The 26647-nt window shown below is 32.4% G+C and overlaps 1 protein-coding gene across 1 annotated transcript in view; it reads left to right on the forward strand.

Moving 5' to 3' along the window:
• LOC133576845 (putative methyltransferase NSUN7) overlaps positions 1-26647 on the forward strand; it is a 102714-nt gene that overhangs the window by 19112 nt on the left and 56955 nt on the right. Inside the window, exons 4-5 of the mRNA XM_061930188.1 lie at positions 17043-17170; positions 20924-21076. Of these exons, the coding sequence (XP_061786172.1) occupies positions 17043-17170; positions 20924-21076 (281 nt within the window). The remainder of the gene's footprint in view (positions 1-17042; positions 17171-20923; positions 21077-26647) is intronic.

A 26647-nucleotide genomic window follows, 5' to 3' on the forward strand; every position in this document is an offset into this window, starting at 1 on the left:
CCAAAAATTATAATAAATTAAAATTATTTGACCTATTTAAGGCTCCAATTACTTCACATCAATTATTCCACTTTAAAGTATGTTTTGGGGAAATATTGCATATTTTGTGTGTTGCCATGTAAAAACTAATTTTTCTTTTGGACAAAAAGGACATAAAACAAAAATAAAAAAAGTAATAAAACTTTTAATCGACTGATAGATCTGACTTCAGTGTTGAATGTAAAAAAAAAAGAAAAAAAAAAGCATTATTTATTTTAACACTTTAATAAGTTTGGGCCGTTTTGGATCCCCAATCATTTGGATTTTTGAATATTTTGATTTTTATTTAAACTGTCATTGCTTCAAAAATGATAATACATTAAAACTAATTGACTTATATAAAGCTCCAATTACTTCACATCAATTATTCCACTTTGAAATATGTTTTGGGGAAATTTTGCATATTTTGTGTGTTGCCATGTAAAAGCTAAGTTTTCTTTGACAAAAAGGGCATTAAAAAAAACATAAAAATGTAATAAAACTTTAATCGACTTTGTTTTGGGGAAATATTGCATATTTTGTGTGTTGCCATGTAAAAACTATGTTGTTTTTTTGACAAAAAGGTCATAAAACAAAAACAAAAACGTAAAAAAGTAATTACAACTTTTAATCGACAGATAGATCTGATTTCAGTGTTGAATGTAAAATAAAAAAAATAAAATAAAAAAATAAAAAAGCATTTTTTATTTTAACACTTTAATACGTTTGGGCCAATTTGGCTCCCCAATCATTTTATTTGGATTTTTATCTAAACTGTCATTGCTCAAAAAATTATAACAATTTAAAATTAATTGACCATTTTAAGGCTCCAACACATCAATTATTCCACTTTGAAATATGTTTTGGGGAAATATTGCATATTTTATGTGTTGCCATGTAAAAACTAAGTTTTCTTTGACAAAAAGGGCATAAAACAAAAACATAAAAATGTAATAAAACTTTTAATCGACTGATTGATCTGACTTCTGTGTCGAATGTTTAAAAAAAAAAGTATTATTCATTTTAACACTTTAATACATTTGGGCCATTTTGGAACCCCAATCATTTTATTTGGATTTTTTTCTAAACTGTCATTGCTAAAAAAAAATTGAATAAATTCAAATTAATTGACCTATTTAAGACTCCGACTACTTCACATCAAGTATTCCACTTTAAAGTATGTTTTGCGGAAATATTGCATATTTTGTGTGTTGCCATGTAAAAACTAATTTTTTTTTTGGACAAAAAGGACACAAAACAAAAATAAAAAAAGTAATACAACTTTTAATCGACGGATAGATTTGACTTCAGTGTTGAATGTAAAAAAAAAAGAAGAAAAAAAGCATTATTTATTTTAACACTTTAATACGTTTGGGCCGTTTTGGATCCCCAATCATTTGGATTTTTGAATATTTTGATTTTTATTTAAACTGTCAATGCTCCAAAAATTATAATAAATTAAAATTAATTGACTTATTTAAGGCTCCAATTACTTCACATCAATTATTCCACTTTAAAGTATGTTTTGGGGAAATTTTGCATATTTTGTGTGTTGCCATGTAAAAACTAAGTTTTGTTTGACAAAAAGGGCATAAAACAAAAACATAAAAATTTAATAAAATTTTAATTGACTGATTGATCTGACTTCAGTGTTGAATGTTGTAAAAAAAAAAATAGTATGATTTATTTTGAACACTTTAATAAGTTTGGGCCATTTTGGATCCCCAACAATTTTTGTTGGATTTTTTTCTAAACTGTCATTTCTCAAAAAATTATAATAAATTAAAATTAATTGACCTATTTAAGGCTCCAATTACTTCACATCAATTATTCGACTTTGAAATATGTTTTGGGGAAATATTGCATATTTCGTGTGTTGCCATGTAAAAGTTTTTTTTGGACAAAAAGGGCATAAAACAAAAACATAAAAATGTAATAAAACTTTTAATTGACTGATTGATCTGACTTCAGTGTTGACTGTAAAAAAAAAAAAAAAGAAAAAAGAGCATTATTTATTGTAACACTTTAATAAGTTTGGGCCATTTTGAATCCCCAATAATTTTAGTTAGATTTTTTTTTAAACTGTCATTGCTCAGAAAATTCTAATAAATTAAAATAAATGTTGTTAAGAATTATTGACCTATTTAAGGCTCTGACTACTTCACATCAAGTATTCCACTTTAAAGTATGTTTTGCGGAAATATTGCATATTTTGTGTGTTGCCATGTAAAAACTAAGGGTTTTTTTTGACAAAAAGGACATAAAACAAAAATAAAAAAAGTAATACAACTTTTAATCGACGGATAGATTTGACTTCAGTGTTGAATGTAAAAAAAAAAAAAAAGCATTATTTATTTTAACACTTTAAGTTTGGGCCATTTTGGATCCCCAATCATTTGGATTTTTTAATATTTTGATTTTTATTTAAACTGTCATTGCTCCAAAAATGATAATAAATTTAAATTAATTGACTTATATAAAGCTCCATTTACTTCACATCAATTATTCGACTTTGAAATATGTTTTGGGGAAATTTTGCATATTTTGTGTGTTGCCATGTAAAAGCTAAGTTTTCTTTGACAAAAAGGGCATTAAAAAAAAACATAAAAATGTAATAAAACTTTAATCGACTTTGTTTTGGGGAAATATTGCATATTTTGTGTGTTGCCATGTAAAAACTATGTTGTTTTTTTTGACAAAAAGGACATAAAACAAAAACAAAAACGTAAAAAAGTAATGCAACTTTTAATCGACGGATAGATCTGATTTCAGTGTTGAATGTAAAATAAAAAAAATAAAATAAAAAAATAAAAAAGCATTTTTTATTTTAACACTTTAATACGTTTGGGCCAATTTGGCTCCCCAATCATTTTATTTGGATTTTTATCTAAACTGTCATTGCTCAAAAAATTATAACAATTTAAAATTAATTGACCATTTTAAGGCTCCAACACATCAATTATTCCACTTTGAAATATGTTTTGGGGAAATATTGCATATTTTATGTGTTGCCATGTAAAAACTAAGTTTTCTTTGACAAAAAGGGCATAAAACAAAAACATAAAAATGTAATAAAACTTTTAATCGACTGATTGATCTGACTTCTGTGTCGAATGTTTAAAAAAAAAAAGTATTATTCATTTTAACACTTTAATACATTTGGGCCATTTTGGAACCCCAATCATTTTATTTGGATTTTTTTCTAAACTGTCATTGCTAAAAAAAAATTGAATAAATTCAAATTAATTGACCTATTTAAGACTCCGACTACTTCACATCAAGTATTCCACTTTAAAGTATGTTTTGCGGAAATATTGCATATTTTGTGTGTTGCCATGTAAAAACTAATTTTTTTTTTGGACAAAAAGGACACAAAACAAAAATAAAAAAAGTAATAAAACTTTTAATCGACGGATAGATTTGACTTCAGTGTTGAATGTAAAAAAAAAAGAAAAAAAAAGAAAAAAAAAGCATTATGTATTTTAACACTTTAATACGTTTGGGCCGTTTTGGATCCCCAATCATTTGGATTTTTGAATATTTTGATTTTTATTTAAACTGTCAATGCTCCAAAAATTATAATAAATTAAAATTAATTGACTTATTTAAGGCTCCAATTACTTCACATCAATTATTCCACTTTAAAGTATGTTTTGGGGAAATTTTGCATATTTTGTGTGTTGCCATGTAAAAACTAAGTTTTGTTTGACAAAAAGGGCATAAAACAAAAACATAAAAATTTAATAAAATTTTAATTGACTGATTGATCTGACTTCAGTGTTGAATGTTGTAAAAAAAAATAGTATGATTTATTTTGAACACTTTAATAAGTTTGGGCCATTTTGGATCCCCAACAATTTTTGTTGGATTTTTTTCTAAACTGTCATTTCTCAAAAAATTATAATAAATTAAAATTAATTGACCTATTTAAGGCTCCAATTACTTCACATCAATTATTCCACTTTGAAATATGTTTTGGGGAAATATTGCATATTTCGTGTGTTGCCATGTAAAAGTTTTTTTTGGACAAAAAGGGCATAAAACAAAAACATAAAAATGTAATAAAACTTTTAATTGACTGATTGATCTGACTTCAGTGTTGACTGTAAAAAAAAAAAAAAAAAAAAGAGCATTATTTATTGTAACACTTTAATAAGTTTGGGCCATTTTGAATCCCCAATAATTTTAGTTAGATTTTTTTTTAAACTGTCATTGCTCAGAAAATTCTAATAAATTAAAATCAATGTTGTTAAGAATTATTGACCTATTTAAGGCTCTGACTACTTCACATCAAGTATTCCACTTTAAAGTATGTTTTGGGGAAATATTGCATATTTTGTGTGTTGCCATGTAAAAACTAAGGTTTTTTTTTGACAAAAAGGACATAAAACAAAAATAAAAAAAGGAATAAAACTTTTAATCGACGGATAGATTTGACTTCAGTGTTGAATGTAAAAAAAAAAAAAAAGCATTATTTATTTTAACACTTTAAGTTTGGGCCATTTTGGATCCCCAATCATTTGGATTTTTTAATATTTTGATTTTTATTTAAACTGTCATTGCTCCAAAAATGATAATAAATTAAAATTAATTGACTTATATAAAGCTCCATTTACTTCACATCAATTATTCCACTTTGAAATATGTTTTGGGGAAATTTTGCATATTTTGTGTGTTGCCATGTAAAAGCTAAGTTTTCTTTGACAAAAAGGGCATTAAAAAAAAACATAAAAATGTAATAAAACTTTAATCGACTTTGTTTTGGGGAAATATTGCATATTTTGTGTGTTGCCATGTAAAAACTATGTTGTTTTTTTTGACAAAAAGGACATAAAACAAAAACGTAAAAAAGTAATACAACTTTTAATCGACGGATAGATCTGACTTCAGTGTTGAATGTAAAAAAAAAAAGAAAAAAAAAAAAAGTATTATTAATTTTAACACTTTAATAAGTTAGGGCCAATTTGGATCCCCAATCATTTTATTTGGATTTTTATCTAAACTGTCATTGCTCAAAAAATTATAATAAATTAAAATTAATTGACCTATTTAAGGCTCCAATGACTTCACATCAAATATTCCACTTTGAAATATGTTTTGGGGAAATTTTGCATATTTTGTGTGTTGCCATGTAAAAACTAAGTTTTCTTTGACAAAAAGGGCATAAAACAAAAACATAAAAATGTAATAAAACTTTTAATCGACTGATTGATCTGACTTCAGTGTTGAATGTTAAAAAAAAAAAAAGAAAGAGCATTATTTATTGTAACACTTTAATAAGTTTGGGCCATTTTGGATCCCTGATCATTTTAGTTAGATTTTTTTTTTTTTAATTGTTATTGCTCAAAAAATTCTAATAAATTAAAATCAATGTTGTTATGAATATTGACCTATTTAAGGCTCCGACTACTTCACATCAAGTATTCCACTTTATAGTATGTTTTGGGGAAATATTGCATATTTTGTGTGTTGCCATGTAAAAACTAAGGTTTTTTTTTTGACAAAAAAGACATAAAACGAAAATTAAAAAAGTAATAAAACTTTTAATCGACGGATAGATTTGACTTCAGTGTTAAATGTAAAAAAAAAAAAAAAAAGCATTTATTTTAACACTTTAATAAGTTTGGGCCGTTTTGGATCCCCAATCATTTTGATTTTTGAATATTTTGATTTTTATTTAAACTGTCATTGCTCAAAAAATTCTAATAAATTAAAATCAATGTTGTTATGAATTATTGACCTATTTAAGGCTCCGACTACTTGACATCAAGTATTCCACTTTAAAGTATGTTTTGCGGAAATATTGCATATTTTGTGTGTTGCCATGTAAAAACTAATTTTTTTTTGGACAAAAAGGACATAAAACAAAAATAAAAAAAGTAATACAACTTTTAATCGACGGATAGATCTGACTTCAGTGTGAATGTAAAAAAAAAAAAAGCATTATTTATTTTAACACTTTAATAAGTTTTGGCCATTTTTGATCCCCAATCATTTGGATTTTTGAATATTTTGACTTTTATTTAAACTGTCATTGCTCCAAAAATTATAATAAATTAAAATTATTTGACCTATTTAAGGCTCCAATTACTTCACATCAATTATTCCACTTTAAAGTATGTTTTGGGGAAATTTTGCACATTTTGTGTGTTGCCATGTAAAAACTAAGTTTTGTTTGACAAAAAGGGCATAAAATAAAAACATAAAAATGTAGTAAAATTTAGTTGACTGATTGATCTGACTTCAGTGTTGAATGTAAAAAAAAAAAAGGATGATTTATTTTGAACACTTTAATAAGTTTGGGCCATTTTGGATCCCCAATCATTTTATTTGGATTTTTATCTAAACTGTCATTGCTCAAAAAATTATAATAAATTAAAATTAATTGACCTATTTAAGGCTCCAATTACTTCACATCAATTATTCCACTTTGAAATATGTTTTGGGGAAATGTTGCATATTTTGTGTGTTGCCATGTAAAAACTAAGTTTTCTTTGACAAAAAGGGCATAAAACAAAAACATAAAAATGTAATAAAACTTTTAATCGATTGATTGATCTGACTTCTGTGTCGAATGTTTAAAAAAAAAAAGTATTATTTCTTTTAACACTTTAATAAGTTTGGGCCATTTTGGATCCCCAATCATTTTATTTAGATTTTTTTCTAAACTGTCCTTGCTAAAAAAAAAATTGAATAAATTCAAATTAATTGACCTATTTAAGGCTCTGATTACTTCACATCAAGTATTCCACTTTAAAGTTTGTTTTGGGGAAATATTGCATATTTTGTGTGTTGCCATGTAAAAACTAATTTTTTTTGGACAAAAAGGGCATAAAACAAAAATAAAAACATAAAGTAATACAACTTTTAATCGACGGATAGATCTGACTTCAGTGTTGAATGTTAAAAAAAAAAAAAAGCATTATTTATTTTAACACTTTAATAAGTTTGGGCCAATTTAGATCCCCAATCATTTTATTTGGATTTTTATCTTAACTGCCTTTGCTCAAAAAATTATAATAATTTAAAATTAATTGACCTATTTAAGGCTCCAACGACTTCACATCAAATATTCCACTTTCAAATATGTTTTGGGGAAATATTGCAAATTTTGTGTGTTGCCATGTAAAAACTAAGTTTTCTTTGACAAAAAGGGCAAAAAACAAAAACATAAAAATTTAATAAAACTTTTAATTGACTGATTGATCTGACTTCGGTGTTGAATGTAAAAAAAAAGTATGATTTATTTTGAACACTTTAATAAGTTTGGGCCATTTTGGATCTCCGATAATTTTAGTTGGATTTTTTTTTTAAACTGTCGTTACTAAAAAAATTATAATAAATTAAAATTAATTGACCTATTTAAGGCTCTTTAATACGTTTGGGCAATTTTGGATCCCCAATCATTTGGATTTTTGAATATTTAGATTTTTTATTATTTATTATTATTATTTATTATTATTTTATTATAAAACAAAAACATAAAAATATAATAAAACTTTTAATCGACTGATTGATCTGACTTTGGTGTCGAATGTTTTTAAAAAAAAGTATTATTTCTTTTAACACTTTAATAAGTTTGGGCCAATTTGGATCCCCAATCATTTTATTTGGATTTTTATCTAAACTGACATTGCGCAAAAAATTATAATAATTTAAAATTAATTCAATCATTTTGGATCCCCATTCATTTGGATTTTTGAATATTTTTATTTTTATTTAAACTGTCGTTGCTCCAAAAATTATAATAAATAAAAAGAGTTTGACTTATTTAAGGCTCCAACAATTACTTCACATCAATTATTCCACTTTAAAGTATGTTTTGGGGAAATATTGCATATTTCGTGTGTTGCCATGTAAAAACTAAGTTTTTTTTGACAAAAAGGGCATAAAACAAAAACAAAAACATAAAACCCATATTCAATTGAATGCACTACAAAGACAAGATATTTGATGTTCAAACTCATAAATTTTTTTTTTTTTTTGCAAATAATAATTAACTTAGAATTTCATGGCTGCAACACGTGCCAAAGTAGTTGGGAAAGGGCATGTTCACCACTGTGTTACATGGCCTTTCCTTTTAACAACACTCAGTAAACGTTTGGGAACTGAGGAGACACATTTTCGAAGCTTCTCAGGTGGAATTCTTTCCCATTCTTGCTTGATGTACAGCTTAAGTTGTTCAACAGTCCGGGGGTCTCCGTTGTGGTATTTTAGGCTTCATAATGCGCCACACATTTTCAATGGGAGACAGGTCTGGACTACAGGCAGGCCAGTCTAGTACCCGCACTCTTTTACTATGAAGCCACGTTGTTGTAACACGTGGCTTGGCATTGTCTTGCTGAAATAAGCAGGGGCGTCCATGGTAACGTTGCTTGGATGGCAACATATGTTGCTCCAAAACCTGTATGTACCTTTCAGCATTAATGGTGCCTTCACAGATGTGTAAGTTACCCATGTCTTGGGCACTAATACACCCCCATACCATCACAGATGCTGGCTTTTCAACTTTGCGCCTATAACAATCCGGATGGTTCTTTTCCTCTTTAGTCCGGAGGACACGACGTCCACAGTTTCCAAAAACAATTTGAAATGTGGACTCGTCAGACCACAGAACACTTTTCCACTTTGTATCAGTCCATCTTAGATGAGCTCAGGCCCAGCGAAGCCGACGGCGTTTCTGGGTGTTGTTGATAAACGGTTTTCGCTTTGCATAGGAGAGTTTTAACTTGCACTTACAGATGTAGCGACCAACTGTAGTTACTGACAGTGGGTTTCTGAAATGTTCCTGAGCCCATGTGGTGATATCCTTTACACACTGATGTCGCTTGTTGATGCAGTACAGCCTGAGGGATCGAAGGTCACGGGCTTAGCTGCTTACGTGCAGTGATTTCTCCAGATTCTCTGAACCCTTTGATGATATTACGGACCGTAGATGGTGAAATCCCTAAATTCCTTGCAATAGCTGATGGAGAAAGGTTTTTCTTAAACTGTTCAACAATTTGCTCACGCATTTGTTGACAAAGTGGTGACCCTCGCCCCATCCTTGTTTGTGAATGACCGAGCATTTCATGGAATCTACTTTTATACCCAATCATGGCACCCACCTGTTCCCAATTTGCCTGCACACCTGTGGGATGTTCCAAATAAGTGTTTGATGAGCATTCCTCAACTGTATCAGTATTTATTGCCACCTTTCCCAACTTCTTTGTCACGTGTTGCTGGCATCAAATTCTAAAGTTAATGATTATTTGCCCAAAAAAAAATCTAATATGTTGTCTTTGTAGCATATTCAACTGAATACGGGTTGAAAAATGATTTGCAAATCATTGTATTCCGTTTATATTTACATCTAACACAATTTCCCAACTCATATGGAAACGGGGTTTGTATATATATGTATATATATATATATACGGTATACATACATAGATAGATATACCGGCCCCCAGACACGTTTTTTTCTCTAAATGTGGCCCCCCGAGTCAAAATAAATGCCCAGGCCTGCCATAGATGGATAAACACACACACACACACACACACACACACACACACACACACACACACACACACACACACACACACACTTGATCGTTCCTCTGCATCCTTCAGGAAAGACAGTAAAGCTGGGACACAATGCCACACACGTTAGAAATGTCTCCCAGCTTCTTTTTACGCTGCCGCCGTCTATAAAGCTCAACCTTGATGGAGAGTGGAGGTGAAAGTGGCGTACATGATGGTACGGAGGGAAATAAAGGGGAATAAAGGCCAAATAGATAGATTTGGGCTTGTGAAAGAGGCCTCTGGCGTGCTTGATCACAATGGAGGGAGAAAATGAACCCTAAATCCTGGGGAGACTTGAAGGACGAGGTGGGATGAAGGGACGCTGGAATAGGAACACACTTAGTGTGAAATGAAGCAGAGGAAACATCCATCTCATACCTTTTTTTACGCCCTTGAACGTGCACTTCACCTTTGGGTTTAGAGACTGAGCGCGCCATGAGTGAGGTGTTATTTCATGTCATATGAAGCAGCCTACTTCAACCGTGCACCTGCTGGAACATAAAGCCAGGCGATCTTTTCAGATCATTTAAGTTTAAAATGGATCAAGTTAGTCAAAATTAGGGCCCTGTTTTGTTTTTTTGTCCCGTTGCCGTGGCGACTAAACACAGCCCACATGTTTACTGCACTTTGACTGTAGTGGGACACTGTTGTCCAGCAACCCCACCACCAGGAATTTTTCCTGAGCTCCAAGATTTCAACTCGAACGAGGATTTCACCTGTGCACCCTTATAAGCTCTCGTCACAGGTGCTGTAAATCAGTGGTCCCCAACCACCGGGCAAAAAATACAACAAAAAAATAAATAAAATAAATAAATTTCTTGTGCGGCCCAGTACCGATCGGTCCAACGGACCGGTACCGGGCCGCACAAGAAATTTATTTATTTATTTATTTTTTTTGTATTTCTTATGAAATCAACATAAAAAACACAATATATACATTATATATCAATATATATCAATACAGTCTGCAGGGATACAGTCCCCCCCCCCCCCCTCCCGGGATTTTCAAGCGTTGACCGGTCCGCAGCTACTAAAAGGTTGGGGACCACTGCTGTAAATCAGTGGTCCCCAACCACCGGTACCGGTCCGTGAATCGACTGGTACCGGGCCGCACAAGAAAAAATAAATAAATAAATAAAATAAAATAATTTTTTTATTAATTTTTTTAATTTTTTATTTAAAAACACAAGATACACTTACAATTAGTGCACCAACCCAAAAAAACTCCCTCCCCCATTTACAGCAACAGAGGGGAGGGAGTGCGGGGTCATGGTGGCAGGCTCACACTCATTCACATAAAAGGGTTGTTTCTTTCTGTTATTAATATTCTGGTTCCTACATTATATATCAATATATATCAATACAGTCTGCAGGGATACAGTCCGTAAGCACACATGATTGTATTTCTTTATGACAAAAAAAAATAAAAAATTAAAATTAAACCCCCCCCCCCCTTCCCGGATTTTCAAGCGTTGACCGGTCCGCAGCTACAAAAAGGTTGGGGACCACTGCTGTAAATCAGTGGTCCCCAACCACCGGTACCGGTCCGTGAATCGATTGGTCGCACAAGAAAATAAATAAATAAATAAATAAACATTTATTTTTATTATTATTTTTTTATTAAATCAACATAAAAAACACAAGATACACTTAGTGCACCAACCCAAAAAACTTCCCTCCCCCAACAAAAGGGTTGTTTCTTTCTGTTATTAATATTCTGGTTCCTACATTATATATCAATATATATCAATACAGTCTGCAGGGATACAGTCCGTAAGCACACATGATTGTATTTCTTTATGACAAAAAAAAAAAAAAAAAAAAAATACCCCCCCCCCCCTTCCCGGATTTTCAAGCGTTGACCGGTCCGCAGCTACAAAAAGGTTGGGGACCACTGCTGTAAATCAGTGGTCCCCAACCACTGGTACCGGTCCGTGGATTGATTGGTACCGAGGCCGCACAAGAAATAAAAAAAATAAAATGAAAAAATAATATTTATTTTTAATTTATTTATTTTTTTATTAAATCAACATAAAAAACACAATATACACTTACAATTAGTGCACCAACCCAAAAAAACTCCCTCCCCCATTTACAGCAACAGAGGGGAGGGAGTGCGGGGTCATGTTGGCAGGCTCACACTCATTCACATAAAAGGGCTGTTTCTTTCTGTTATTAATATTTCTGGTTCCTACATTAAATATATAATTATAGATCAATACAGTCTGCAAGGGATACAGTCCGTAAGCACACATGATTGTATTTCTTTATGACAAAAATAAATTAAAAAAAATAAATATAAAAATACCCCCCATTCCCGGATTTTCAAGCGTTGACCGGTCCGCAGCTACAAAAAGGTTGGGGACCACTGCTGTAAATCAGTGGTCCCCAACTACCGGTACCGGTCCGTGGATCGATTGGTACCGGGCCGCACAAGAAAAATAAATCAAAATAAAATTATTTTTTATTTTTTATTAAATCAACATAAAAAACACAATATATACATTATATATCAATATAGATCAATACAGTCTGCAGGGATACAGTCCATAAGCACACATGATTGTATTTCTTTATGACAACAAAAAAAAAAAAACAACCCCGTCCCGTCCCGGATTTTCAAGCGTTGACCGGTCCGCAGCTACAAAAAGGTTGGGGACCACTGCTGTAAATCAGTGGTCCCCAACCACCGGTACCGGTCCGTGGATCGATTGGTACCGGGCCGCACAAGAAATAAAAAAAAATAAAATAAAAAAAATAATATATATATATTTTTTATTTTTTTTATTTTTATTAAATCAACATAAAAAACACAATATACACTTACAATTAGTGCACCAACCCAAAAAACCTCCCTCCCCCATTTACACTCATTCACACAAAAGGGTTGTTTCTTTCTGTTATTAATATTCTGGTTCCTACATTATATATCAATATATATCAATACAGTCTGCAGGGGATACAGTCCGTAAGCACACATGATTGTATTTTTTTATGACAAAAAAAACAAAAACAAAAAATGATACCATACCCCCCCTTTTTTACATTTTAGTTTTTAAAAATCTACTAATAAAAGACACAACAAACTCCCTTCCTGTCTCTCATACACCCCCCCCCCCCCCCCCCACCCCCCCCCCACACACACACACACACACACACACACACCCAACCCAACGCTCTCGACGCAAATCCCATAGGGGTGATGGACGGATGGGCAGCGCCTGAGAAATGCGGCCGACCACCATGACCCCGCACTCCCTCCCCTCTGTTTCTAGATATCTCGAGAAGTACGTTGCAATATGAACATGTGCTTTGCTATGGAGGTTTTTTTTCCCACTCCAGACTAGGCCCCCTTAGGAGCCCAGTCTAGATTGTATTTTTTTACTCATCTTCTTCCCCAGCGTTTTACCTTTTTCTTATCTTTTACGGGGCGCCTTTGGCGGCCCATCAGCGTTCCTGTTCTGTAACCCTGTACACTGTTTGTTTTGTCTAATCTTGAACGGGTTTGTGCTGAAAACAAAGTGTCGTTGTACTTGTGCAATGACAATAAAGACATACCTATCCATCTATCTATCTATCTATCTATCTATCTATCTATCTATCTATCTATCTATCTATCTATCTATCTATTGTTGCGTTTGGACCAGTTGTTCCTCCCAGGGAATTCAAGTCACAAGTCGCTCCCAAGCTCTTTACGACACTTAAAGCTGAGTAAAAAAAACACCAGAGACAGAATAGGTATTTTGTAATATATTTGCAAAGCTTTGTAAATACATTGAGACCAGTCCAGCATAGAACATTCAATCGCGCCGCCAAGATGGTCTGCCCCCCCCGAAAAACCCTCTCCCCTCTTAAGTCTCTCTCTCTCCCACCCTCGCAGTCATGTCCCTCCAGCCAAAACACATGCCCATTGTCCTCCGCACCTGGATATAAGGCTAGATAAGAGAAAGGAGTATCTCTCTTTCTTACATTCCTCACTCAAGGTTAAGCACACAGTATTTGCAGACAACCAAAAGACCACAATTGGAAGAAAAACACTAGCTGTTTTGTAATATGATTATGAAATAAAAGAAGTATCGCTTAAATTTGGATATATGTAAATATCTGCCTCCGACACTATCTATCTATCTATCTATCTATCTATCTATCTATCTATCTATCTATCTATCTATCTATCTATCTATCTATCTATCTATCTATCTATCTATCTATCTATCTTATTTGCTGAAAACTTGGCAGATTTTGAACAACATAATGTTGCATATATCAAAGTGCTGCATAAACATAATCATTTATAGTGCACTTATGTCTGTATTTAACAAGCCTATTGACATTTTTAGATAAAAGTGCTGATATATTATACACTTTATTTTGACAGCCCCAGATTATATGCACATTTTTATTATATTCCATGACTTTAAGTAATTTAAAACGGCAACTATGAATACTTTACATGCTCAGTTTAACTATCTGCTTCTTCAGTTATATACGGCATAGCTGCAGTTTCCTGTCAAAGGCTGTTTGTTCCAAAAAAAAATAAATGGAGTGCGTATTTGATGCAAAAACATTAAAGGTTTTGTCGTTAAACGTTAAATGGCTTTATGTTCAGGCACATTTTAGTGGAATAGGAGTTTTGTGAAATAATATTTTGGCCCATAATTACAGCAGGACCATCTGGCCAATTGTGCTCATTTTTCCTCGGGAAAGGCATATTCATAAGTCAAGTGTTACAGCGCCAAGTTTGTTGGGTGAGCTTCCAGCCTAGAAGATGCTATTGTGTCTCCTAATGGAGCGGTAGAACTCTCTGGAATCATACTTTATTCATTTGTCTTGCTCTTAAAGTAGACTGACCATACGTCCTCTTTTCCCCAGACATGTCCTCTTTTGCGGAGCTGTCAGGGCGGAGTTTCTTAAATGCCTCAAATGTCCGGCATTTTCAGTCAGGGTTGCGTGTATTTTCAATGTACGTCCAGGGTTAAGAAGGGGTTAAAAACAAAACAAATTGTGAAGGCTCTGCACATGCAGCATTTGTGAGGGAAGGGCAGAGACAGAGAGAGCGAGAGAGTGGATTGATTGATGTGATTGACTTGCCGACCCTCCCGATTTTCCCGGAGGACTCCCGAATTTCAGTGCCTCTCCCAAAGATCTCCCGGGGCAACCATTCTCCCGAATTTCGTACTTGGTCAACAGCCATATAGGTCACACTGGGGTGGCCGCATAAACAACTTTAACACTGTTACAAATATGCGCCACACTGTGAATCCACACCAAACAAGAATGACAAACACATTTCGGGAGAACATCCGCACCGTAACACAACATAAACACAACAGAACAAATACCCAGAAACCCTAACTCTTCCGGGACGCTACAATATACCCCCCCGCTACCTCTCTACCCGCCCACCTCATATATATATATATATATATATATATATATATATATATATATATATATATATATATATATATATATATATATATATATACATATATACATATATATACAATCAGAATCAGAAATACTTTATTAAGGGGAAATGAAAATGTAGAGGTTATTTTGAATATTTCTACCTCTGCACTTTTTTCCAAAACTGTGAATGTTACAGAATATAAGTGTGACTTATTTTGTTATACTGTCAAGCAGTGTTGGCGTTAACGCACTTTTTGTGTCTTTTTAACGCATTGAAATCAGAAGGGACGCAGTTTTTTGTTGTTGTTTTTTTTACCATTTGCGGCCCACAGCTAATGTTTTAAAGGCCCACGGCACATTCTAAAAATACTATTAAAATAAACAAAAACATAACAAAAGTGAAATAAAAAAGCTTCAAAGTGAAATGTAATTTAGAAAAAGTTGCAATGTTGACTAATAAAACAAAGCTGTTTTTTGTTTTTTTTCAAACTGTCATTGCTCAAAACATAATATTGAATCAAAATCAATGTTATTATGAATTATTGACCTATGCAAAGTATCAAATATTCCACTTTGAAAAATATTTTTGGTGGAAGATTTTGCATATTTTGCGTGTTTGCCATTAAAAACATAGTTTTGTCTGACAAAAAAGGGCGGAAAACAAACAAACAAAAAAACAACATAAAAAAAACTAAAACATTTTGAAATGAGGAATAGATGTGAAGTTGATGTAGACTCCAGAGATTTAAGCGTTAAATATAAAATGTATGTATGCCCTGACACACCATTATCATCATTTCATGACCCAAGCAAAACACTTTTTACACTTTTATACTGAATTAAATACACCTACAACTTATTAAATAAAAACAGATAAAACTACTAAAGTTTAGATCCATAAAAGAAAGAAGAAAGTGAATGAATGTTTATAACTGAACACATTTACATATGCATACAAATTTGTCTTCTTTTTGTATTATTTCTTTTAATGAATTAAGTAACGTTTATGACAACCTTTTTCCAAAACACAATATAGAATGTGAGATACAACAGGAAAGTGTAAAACACAATATAGAATGTGAGATATAACAGTATAGTGTAGAACACAATATAGAATGTGAGATATAACAGGTTAGTGTAGAACACTATAGAATGTGAGGTATAACAGGATGGTGTAGAACACAATATAGAATGTGAGGTATAACAGGATAGTGTAAAACACAATATAGAATGTGAGGTATAACAGGTTAGTGTAGAACACAATAAAGAATGTGAGGTATAACAGGATAGTGTAGAACACAATATAGAATGTGAGATATAACAGGATAGTGTAGAACACAATATAGAATGTGAGGTATGACAGGATAGTGTATAACACAATATAGAATGTGAGGTATAACAGGATAGTGTAGAACACAATATAGAATGTGAGGTACAACAGGGTAGTGTAGAACACAATATAGAATGTGAGGTACAACAGGATAGTGTAGAACACAATATAGAAAGTGAGGTATAACAGGGTAGTGTAGAACACAATATAGAATGTGAGATATAACAGGGTAGTGTAGAACACAATATAGAATGTGATGTATAACAGGATAGTGTAGATCACAATACAGAATGTGAGGTATAACAGGGTAGTGTAGAACACAATATAGAATGTGAGGTATAACAGGATAGTGTAGAACACAATATAGAATGTGAGATGTAACAGGATAATGCATACGTCTGTCATTTGTTTTCAAAACGCTTACAAAAAAGTGGAACCCCAAAAATGTACTGTGGGACCCCATTTTTATGACTTGATGGGGCCCCTGGGACCCCGTTTTGAAAATTCCTAGCGCCAACACTGCTGTCAACAGAGGAGGAAAAAAATGCTTTATTTAAATAAATATATTATTTATAAAGCAAGTTCAAGTATCATTGGCAAATGTTCACCTAGTCCCGGCCTTGGCACGCATATATGTGTCCTCTTTTTGGGATTTCACAATATGGTCAGCCTCCACAATAACGGCCTGGCATGTTGTTGTTGTTTTGTTGTCCTCCAGCCAGACGATCAGATGAGCCTTTTTGCTGTCATGCTGTATGACCTGCAGGACAGGAAGTTCCTCCCACACAAGAAGAGGAGAGCAACATCCATACAGGAAGTCAGGGATGTGCAGCAGTCTCTCCTCAGGTAAATACTGCACATATTCTACTTCCTGCTTCCTGCTTCCTGCTTCTTGGAAAGTGACATCATAACAGGCTGATCATTCAATAAGGTTAGTAAAGGCATCACTACTACAAATACTACTAGTACTACTACTACTACTAATACTGCTGCTGCTGCTACTACTGTTGTTTCAACTAATACTGCTGCTACTACTATTGTGGCTACTAATACTGCTGTTGCTGCTACTACCAATACTACTACTACTGCTACTATTATACTGCTGCTCCTGCTACTACTACTACTTCTGCTGATACTACTACTACTACTAATACTTTTGCTAGTACTACTACTTCTATTGCTGCTGCTGCTACTGCTACTGTTGTTTCAACTAATACTGCTGCTACTACTACTACTATTGCGGCTACTAATACTGCTGTTGCTGCTACTACTAATACTTTTGCTACTACTACTACTAATACTTCTGCTACTACTACTACTTCTATTGCTGCTGCTGCTACTACTACTACTATTGCGGCTACTAATACTGCTGTTGCTGCTGCTACTACTACTACTACTGCTGCTGCCACTACTAATACTGCTGCTCCTGCTACTACTAATACTGCTGCTGCTACTAATACTGCTGCTCCTGCTGCTACTACTACTATTAATACTTCTGCTGCTGCTACTACTACTTATATTGCTGCTGCTGCTACTACTACTGTTGTTTCAACTAATACTGCTGCTACTACTACTACTAGTGTTGTTTCAACTAATACTGCTGCTGCTACTACTACTACTACTATTGCGGCTACTAATACTGCTGCTCCTGCTACTACTAATACTACTACTGCTGCTACTACTAATACTGCTGCTCCTGCTACTACTAATACTACTACTGCTGCTACTACTAATACTGCTGCTCCTGCTACTACTAATACGTCTGCTACTACTACTACTAATACTTCTGCTACTACTATTACTTCTATTGCTGCTGCTGCTGCTGCTGCTACTACTACTACTACTACTAATACTTCTGCTACTACTACTGCCTCTATTGCTCCTACTGCTGCTGCTATTACTACTACTACTACTATTGCGGCTACCAATACTGCTGTTGCTGCTACTACTAATACTACTACTGCTGCTGCCACTACTAATACTGCTGCTCCTGCTACTACTAATACTGCTGCTACTACTAATACTGCTGCTCCTGCTGCTACTACTACTATGAATACTTCTGCTGCTACTACTACTTATATTGCTGCTGCTGCTACTACTACTGTTGTTTCAACTAATACTGCTGCTACTACTACTACTACTATTGCGGCTACTAATTCTGCTGCTCCTGCTACTACTAATACTTCTGCTACTACTTCTCTTGCTGCTGCTGCTACTTCTACTGTTGTTTCAACTAATATTGCTGCTACTACCACTACTATTGCGGCTACTAATACTGCTGTTGCTGATACTACTAATACTTATGCTACTACTTCTATTGCTGGTACTGCTACTGTTGTTTCAACTAATACTGCTGCTACTACTACTACTATTGTGGCTACTAATACTGCTGTTGCTGCTACTACTAATACTTCTGCTACTACTTCTATTGCTGCTACTGCTACTGTTGTTTTAACTAATACTGCTGCTACTACTACTACTATTGCGGTTACTAATACTGATGCTACTACTAATACTTCTACTGCTGCTACTACTAATACTGCCTGCCTGCTACTACTAATACTTCTGCTACTACTACTACTTCTATTGCTGCTGCTGCTACTTCGACTGTTGCTTCAACTAATACTGCTTCTACTACTATTGCAGCTACTAATACTGCTGCTGCTGCTACTAGTAATACTACTACTACTGCCACTACTACTATTGCTGCTCCTACTACTACTGCTGTTACTAATACTGCTTCTTCGGTTCCTACAACTACTTCTACTATTGCTGCTACTACTACTGCTGCCTCTAGGACTACTGCTCTACTAACCTCCTTCTTCTTCTTCTTCTTCTCCTTCTCCTTCTTCTTCTTCGCGTGCAAAGACGGGTGTGGAAGAAGTGTCAAAAGATGGGGCTGTTTTAATGACATTCAGACTTTACTTCAATCAATAGCGGAGCAGCATCTCCTCATCCGCCGGAAATGTGTCCCGTAAAAAACCGTCCGACCAGAACTCTCTAATAACTAAAGTTTGTCATGTCTGTGTTGATCATGTTTTTGTTTGGCCATGTGCTGTTTGTTTTTTGGACGCTTTTTGGTTCCTGGTTTCACTCTCTTGTTTTGTCACCATAGCAACCATTAGTTTTCACCTGTCACGTCACGCACCTGTTTCACGTTTTGAGTCACGCACCTGTTTTCACTAATCATGTGACTATTATTTAAGCTTCGAGTTGCCAGGCTGTCTTTCTGGCAACATCACTCTTTATGATCACTCTTCTTCATGCCATGTTTACAGTTCCATGCCAAGTAAGTTTTTGTTTCTTGTTCATAGTCTTTTTGCCTTTGTGCAAGACTTTTGTTTTCATTAGCCAAGTTTTTTTTACCTCCGCCCTTGTGTGCGCCTTTCGTTTGTTCTTTTTTTGATAGTGTTTAATAAATCATGTACTCACATTCCCGTCTCGCCCGAGCCAACTTTCCGTTGCCTTCCGGAAAAACAAAACCCAAGGACCAAGTCTTGACAAAGTTCCTTGGGTGAATAATGTAAACTCACTACACCGGTATGTTTTAGTGCTTTCATGGCGAGTTTACTGACAGATATAAGTAAGAACTTTAAGAACTTTACACTACTTTATATTAGAAACGGCAACAGCGGAGGATGAATGTCCCATAACAAGAAGATAGAGGAAAAAGAAGAAGCTTATCGACTACGGTGTCGGCACGGACTACAAAGGCGGACTTGCACACATTTTCAGGACTTATGCAGATCCCAAATACAGATCAGCAGGTACCAGAAGGTAGGAAAAGTTGCTTTTGTATATTATTGCGAAACAAATTGCCAGATAATATGTCTTACCTTATACACACACCATAATAATACTCCTATGTTGAAGCACAGTACAATTCTTCAAGCGGTGTGGCTTCATAGCTTACCAAAGTCGTACTAAAACATTTTGATAGATTTTTGAGCGCCGTGTGTAATGTTCCATATTTTCAATGGGACATATAAAATGTCGGTGTTGTTTACTTGAGTCATATTGCAGTCTACATGTATCTCTTATGTGTGACTGCCATCTACTGGTCACACTTATCATTTCACCATGTACCAAATTAAATAGCTTCGAGGTTGGTAAACAAAAACCAGAAATATTCCATACATTAGGCGCACCGGGTTATAAGGCTCACTGTTGAGTTTTGAGGGGGAAAAAAAGATTTTAAGTGTGCTTTATAGCCCGGAAAATACGGTATGCAAAATATGAAAAAATCTGCGATAAAAAAACCTGAAGGAATAGTTTCCCTGGTTAATTTTTAGTGGTGATCGGGCAAATCCACAATACGTTTGCTCTGACTTTGCTCGGAATACACATGCTGGCAAAATGGTTTCCAATATGTTAACCTCCATAAAGACAATTGACCCTTTTAATTGTAATGGTAATGCTTAAGATGAATGGTAAAGAGAAACCAGATGATTGTGAGAAGGTCCTTGCACCTCTCTGCTCTCCTCTGAAATATGAAAGGAATAATACATTGACGTCACTCAAACTGATTCTTCTCATCTTTGCCCTCGGAGGAAATGGTGAGCAATGAAAAAAAAACCAAACAATGTGTGTTGTGTTCAGGTGCAAAACCAAGCTGGAAGCCTCACTGGCGCGGTACAGGATCAAACACGGACTCACCTCCGTTCACTGCATCCTGCCTGAGAGTGTGAGGGGGAAGCAGGAGAGAGCCAACAGGCTGATGCTTTATGCATGGCTCAACACACTCAGGAGCAGGTCAACACACACACACACACACACACACACACACACACACACACACACACACACACACACACACACACACACACACACACACACACACACACACACACACACACACACACACACACACACACTTGTATTTCTTACCTTCTTGAGACCTCCGAAAAATGCCTCCCTCTTTAGACCACCTTTTCTAGATATATAAAGAAATGTATTCACAACATTAATAATATATACATACTATGCACATATAAAAAAGCTTGTTGTGAAAAATGAGTTGGAATTTCACAAGAAAAAGGTCACAATTTCACAAGAAAAACTTAGAATTTTGGCAGTTATAATAAAAGTTGTCATTTTACTCAACGCAAGTCCAAATTTTGCAAGGAAAACTGAACATTTGTGCAATATTATGATAAAAGTTGAAATTTTATTCAATAACAGTCACAATTGTACAAGAAAAGCTTATCATTTTGGCAATTTTATGAAGAGAGTCGTAATTTTATTCGACAAAAGTCACAATTTTATAAGAAAACTTTGGCAATATTATAATAATAATCTGAATTTTACTTGGCAAAATTATGACAAAAGTCATAATTTTACTAAAAAGATTCCACTATTTTACAAGAACAACAAAAACATTGGCAATATTGTGATAAAAGTCTGAATTTTATGACAAATGACAGTCGCAATTGTACTAAAAAAGCTTAAAATGTTGGCAATTTTATGAAAAGAGTCGTAATTTTACTCAAAGTCACAATTTTATCAGAAAACTTAAACATTTTGGTAATATTATAATAACTATTGGAATTTTACTTGGCAAAATTATGACAAAAGTCATCATTTTACTCAAAAAATTCCACTATTTTTCAAGAACAACAAAAGCCTTGGCAATATTGTGATAAAAGTCTGAATTTTATGACAAATAACAGTCGCAATTGTACAATAAAAGCTTAAAATTTTGGCAATTTTATGAAAACAGTCGTAATTTTACTCGACAAAAGTCACAATTTTATAAGAAAACTTTGGCAATATTATAATAATAATGGGAATTTTACTTGTCAAAATTATGACAAAAGTCATAATTTTACTCAAAAAATTCCACTATTTTACAAGAACAACAAAAACATTGGCAATATTGTGGTAAAAGTCAGAATTTTATGACAAATGACAGTCGCAATTGTACAATAAAAGCTTAAAATTTTGGCAATTTTATGAAAACAGTCGTAATTTTACTCGACAAAAGTCACAATTTTATAAGAAAACTTAAACATTTTGGCAATATTATAATAACTATTGGAATTTTATTTGGCAAAATTATGACAAAAGTCATCATTTTACTCAAGAAATTCCACTATTTTACAAGAACAACAAAAACATTGGCAATATTGTGGTAAAAGTCAGAATTTTATGACAAATGACAGTCGCAATTGTACAAAAAAAGCTTAACATTTTGGCAATTTTATGAAAAGAGTCGCAATTTTACTCGACAAAAGTTACAATTTTATAAGAAAACTTTGGCAATATTATAATAACTATTGGAATTTTACTTGGCAAAATTATGACAAAAGTCATCATTTTACTCAAAAAATTCCACTATTTTTCAAGAACAACAAAAGCATTGGCAATATTGTGATAAAAGTCAGAATTTTATGACAAATGACAGTCGCAATTGTACAAAAAAAGCTTAAAATTTTGGCAATTTTATGAAAACAGTCGTAATTTTACTCAACAAAAGTCACAATTTTATAAGAAAACGTAAACATTTTGGCAATATTATAATAATTATTGGAATTTTACTTGCCAAAATGATTACAAAAGTCATCATTTTATTCAAAAAATTTCACTATTTTTACAAGAACAACAAAAACATTGGCAATATTGTGATACAAGTCAGAATTTTATGACAAATGTCACCATTTTGCATTAAAAAGTAATCATTTTATATAAAAAATAAAAAGTTTTACATAAAAAAAGTGATAATTTTACGAGAAAATATTGCAATATTACAGAAACAGAAAGAATATGAGAAATTGTTCCCAATTTTATAAGAAAACTTAAATATTTTGGCAATATTATAATGACTATTGGAATTTTACTTGGCAAAATTATGACAAAAGTCATAATTTTACTCAAAAAATTCCACTATTTTTCAAGAACAACAAAAACATTTTGCAATATTGTGGTAAAAGTCTGAATTTTATGACAAATGACAGTCGCAATTGTACAAAAAAAGCTTACAATTTTGGCAATTTTATGAAAAGAGTCGTAATTTTACTCGACAAAAGTCACAATTTTATAAGAAAACTTAAACATTTTGGCAATATTATAATAACTATTGGAATTTTACTTGGCAAAATTATGACAAAAGTCATAATTTTACTCAAGAAATTCCGCTATTTTACAAGAACAACAAAAACATTGGCAATATTGTGATACAAGTCAGAATTTTATGACAAATGACAGTCGTAATTGTACAAGAAAAGCTTATGATTTTGGCAATTTTATGAAAAGAGTCGCAATTTTACTCGAGAAAAGTCACAATTTTATAAGAAAACTTAAACATTTTGGCAATATTATAATAACTATTGGAATTTTACTTGCCAAAATATGACAAAAGTCATCATTTTATTCAAAAAATTTCACTATTTTACAAGAACAACAAAAACATTGGCAATATTGTGATAAAAGTCAGAATTTTATGACAAATGACAGTCGCAATTGTACAAAAAAAGCTTAAAATTTTGGCAATTTTATGAAAACAGTCGTAATTTTACTCGACAAAAGTCACAATTTTATAAGAAAACGTAAACATTTTGGCAATATTATAATAATTATTGGAATTTTACTTGCCAAAATGATTACAAAAGTCATCATTTTATTCAAAAAATTTCACTATTTTTACAAGAACAACAAAAACATTGGCAATATTGTGATACAAGTCAGAATTTTATGACAAATGTCACCATTTTGCATTAAAAAGTAATCATTTTATATAAAAAATAAAAAGTTTTACATAAAAAAAGTGATAATTTTACGAGAAAATATTGCAATATTACAGAAACAGAAAGAATATGAGAAATTTTTCCCAATTTTATAAGAAAACTTAAATATTTTGGCAATATTATAATGACTATTGGAATTTTACTTGGCAAAATTATGACAAAAGTCATAATTTTACTCAAAAAATTCCACTATTTTTCAAGAACAACAAAAACATTTTGCAATATTGTGGTAAAAGTCTGAATTTTATGACAAATGACAGTCGCAATTGTACAAAAAAAGCTTACAATTTTGGCAATTTTATGAAAAGAGTCGTAATTTTACTCGACAAAAGTCACAATTTTATAAGAAAACTTAAACATTTTGGCAATATTATAATAACTATTGGAATTTTACTTGGCAAAATTATGACAAAAGTCATCATTTTACTCAAGAAATTCCGCTATTTTACAAGAACAACAAAAACATTGGCAATATTGTGATACAAGTCAGAATTTTATGACAAATGACAGTCGTAATTGTACAAGAAAAGCTTATGATTTTGGCAATTTTATGAAAAGAGTCGCAATTTTACTCGAGAAAAGTCACAATTTTATAAGAAAACTTAAACATTTTGGCAATATTATAATAACTATTGGAATTTTACTTGCCAAAATATGACAAAAGTCATCATTTTATTCAAAAAATTTCACTATTTTACAAGAACAACAAAAACATTGGCAATATTGTGATACAAGTCAGAGTTTTATGACAAATGTCACCATTTTGCATTAAAAAGTAATCATTTTTCAATAAAAAATAAAAAGTTTTACATAAAAAAGTGATAATTTTACAAGAAAATATTGCAATACTACAGAAACAGAAAGAATATGAGAAATTGTTCCCAATTTTATAAGGAAACTTAAATATTTTGGCAATATTATAATAACTATTGGAATTTTACTTGGCAAAATTATGACAAAAGTCATCATTTTACTCAAAAAATTCCACTATTTTTCAAGAACAACAAAAGCATTGGTAATATTGTGATAAAAGTCAGAATTTTATGACAAATGACAGTCGCAATTGTACAAAAAAAGCTCAACATTTTGGCAATTTTATGAAAAGAGTCGTAATTTTACTCGACAAAAGTCACAATTTTATAAGAAAACTTAAACATTTTGGCAATATTATAATAACTATTGGAATTTGAATTGGCAAAATTATGACAAAAGTCATAATTTTACTCAAAAAATTCCACTATTTTTCAAGAACAACAAAACATTGGCAAAATTGTGATAAAAGTCAGAATTTTATGACAAATGACAGTTGCAATTGTACAAAAAAAGCTTAAAATTTTGGCAATTTTATGAAAACAGTCGTAATTTTACTCGACAAAAGTCACAATTTTATAAGAAATTAAACATTTTGGCAATAATATAATAACTATTGGAATTTTACTTGGCAAAATTATGACAAAAGTCCTAATTTTACTCAAAAAATTCCACTATTTTACAAGAACAACAAAAGCATTTTGCAATATTGTGGTAAATGTCTGATTTTTATGACAAATAACAGTCGCAATTGTACAAAAAAAGCTTAAAATTTGGGCAATTTTATGAAAACAGTCGTAATTTTACTCGACAAAAGTCACAATTTTATAAGAAATTAAACATTTTGGCAATAATATAATAACTATTGGAATTTTACTTGGCAAAATTATGACAAAAGTCATAATTTTACTAAAAAAATTCCACTATTTTACAAGAACAACAAAAACATTGGCAATATTGTGGTAAACGTCTGAATTTTATGAAAAATAACAGTCGCAATTGTACAAGAAAAGCTTAACATTTTGGCAATTTTTTGGAAAGAGTCGTAATTTTACTCGACAAAGGTCACAATTTTATAAGAAAACTTAATTTTTTTTTGCAATATTATAATAATAATCAAAATTTTACTAGGCAAAATTATGACAAAAGTCATCATTTTACCAAACAAAAATTCACTATTTTACAAGAACAACAAAAACATTGGCAATATTGTTTTAAAAGTCAGAATTTTATGACAAATGTCAACGTTTTGCATTAAAAAGTAATCATTTTGTATCAAAAAGAAATACTTAGTAATAATTTTACGAGAAAATATTGCAATATTACAGAAACAGAAAGATTATGAGAAATTGTTCCTAATTTTATAAGAAAAAAGTCGACACATTGTGAGAAAAAGACTGCTTTTAGTTAATATATATATATATATATATATATATATATATATATGTCTTAATAAGGTTATCCAAAAAATAGTGCTCGATACCGTAGTAGAGCGCAATATATCTATGTGTGGGAAAAAAAATCACAAGACTATTTCATCTCTACAGGCCTGTTTCATGAGGGGGGGTACCCTCAATCGTCAGGAGATTTTAATGGGAGCATTCGCATACCATGGTTTATATAGGGCACAGAGTGGGTGGGTACAGGCTGGCCTAGGGGCGTGGTGATTGGCTCATGTGTTACCTAGGAGGTGTTTCCGTCTATGGCGGCATGTTGTTACAATTTCGCTGCGCTTGTTGAGGGATGACAGGTCTGGACGGTAAATAATAAA

Source organism: Nerophis lumbriciformis, linkage group LG36 (genome assembly GCF_033978685.3).
Source record: "Nerophis lumbriciformis linkage group LG36, RoL_Nlum_v2.1, whole genome shotgun sequence".
Lineage (NCBI taxonomy): Eukaryota > Metazoa > Chordata > Actinopteri > Syngnathiformes > Syngnathidae > Nerophis > Nerophis lumbriciformis.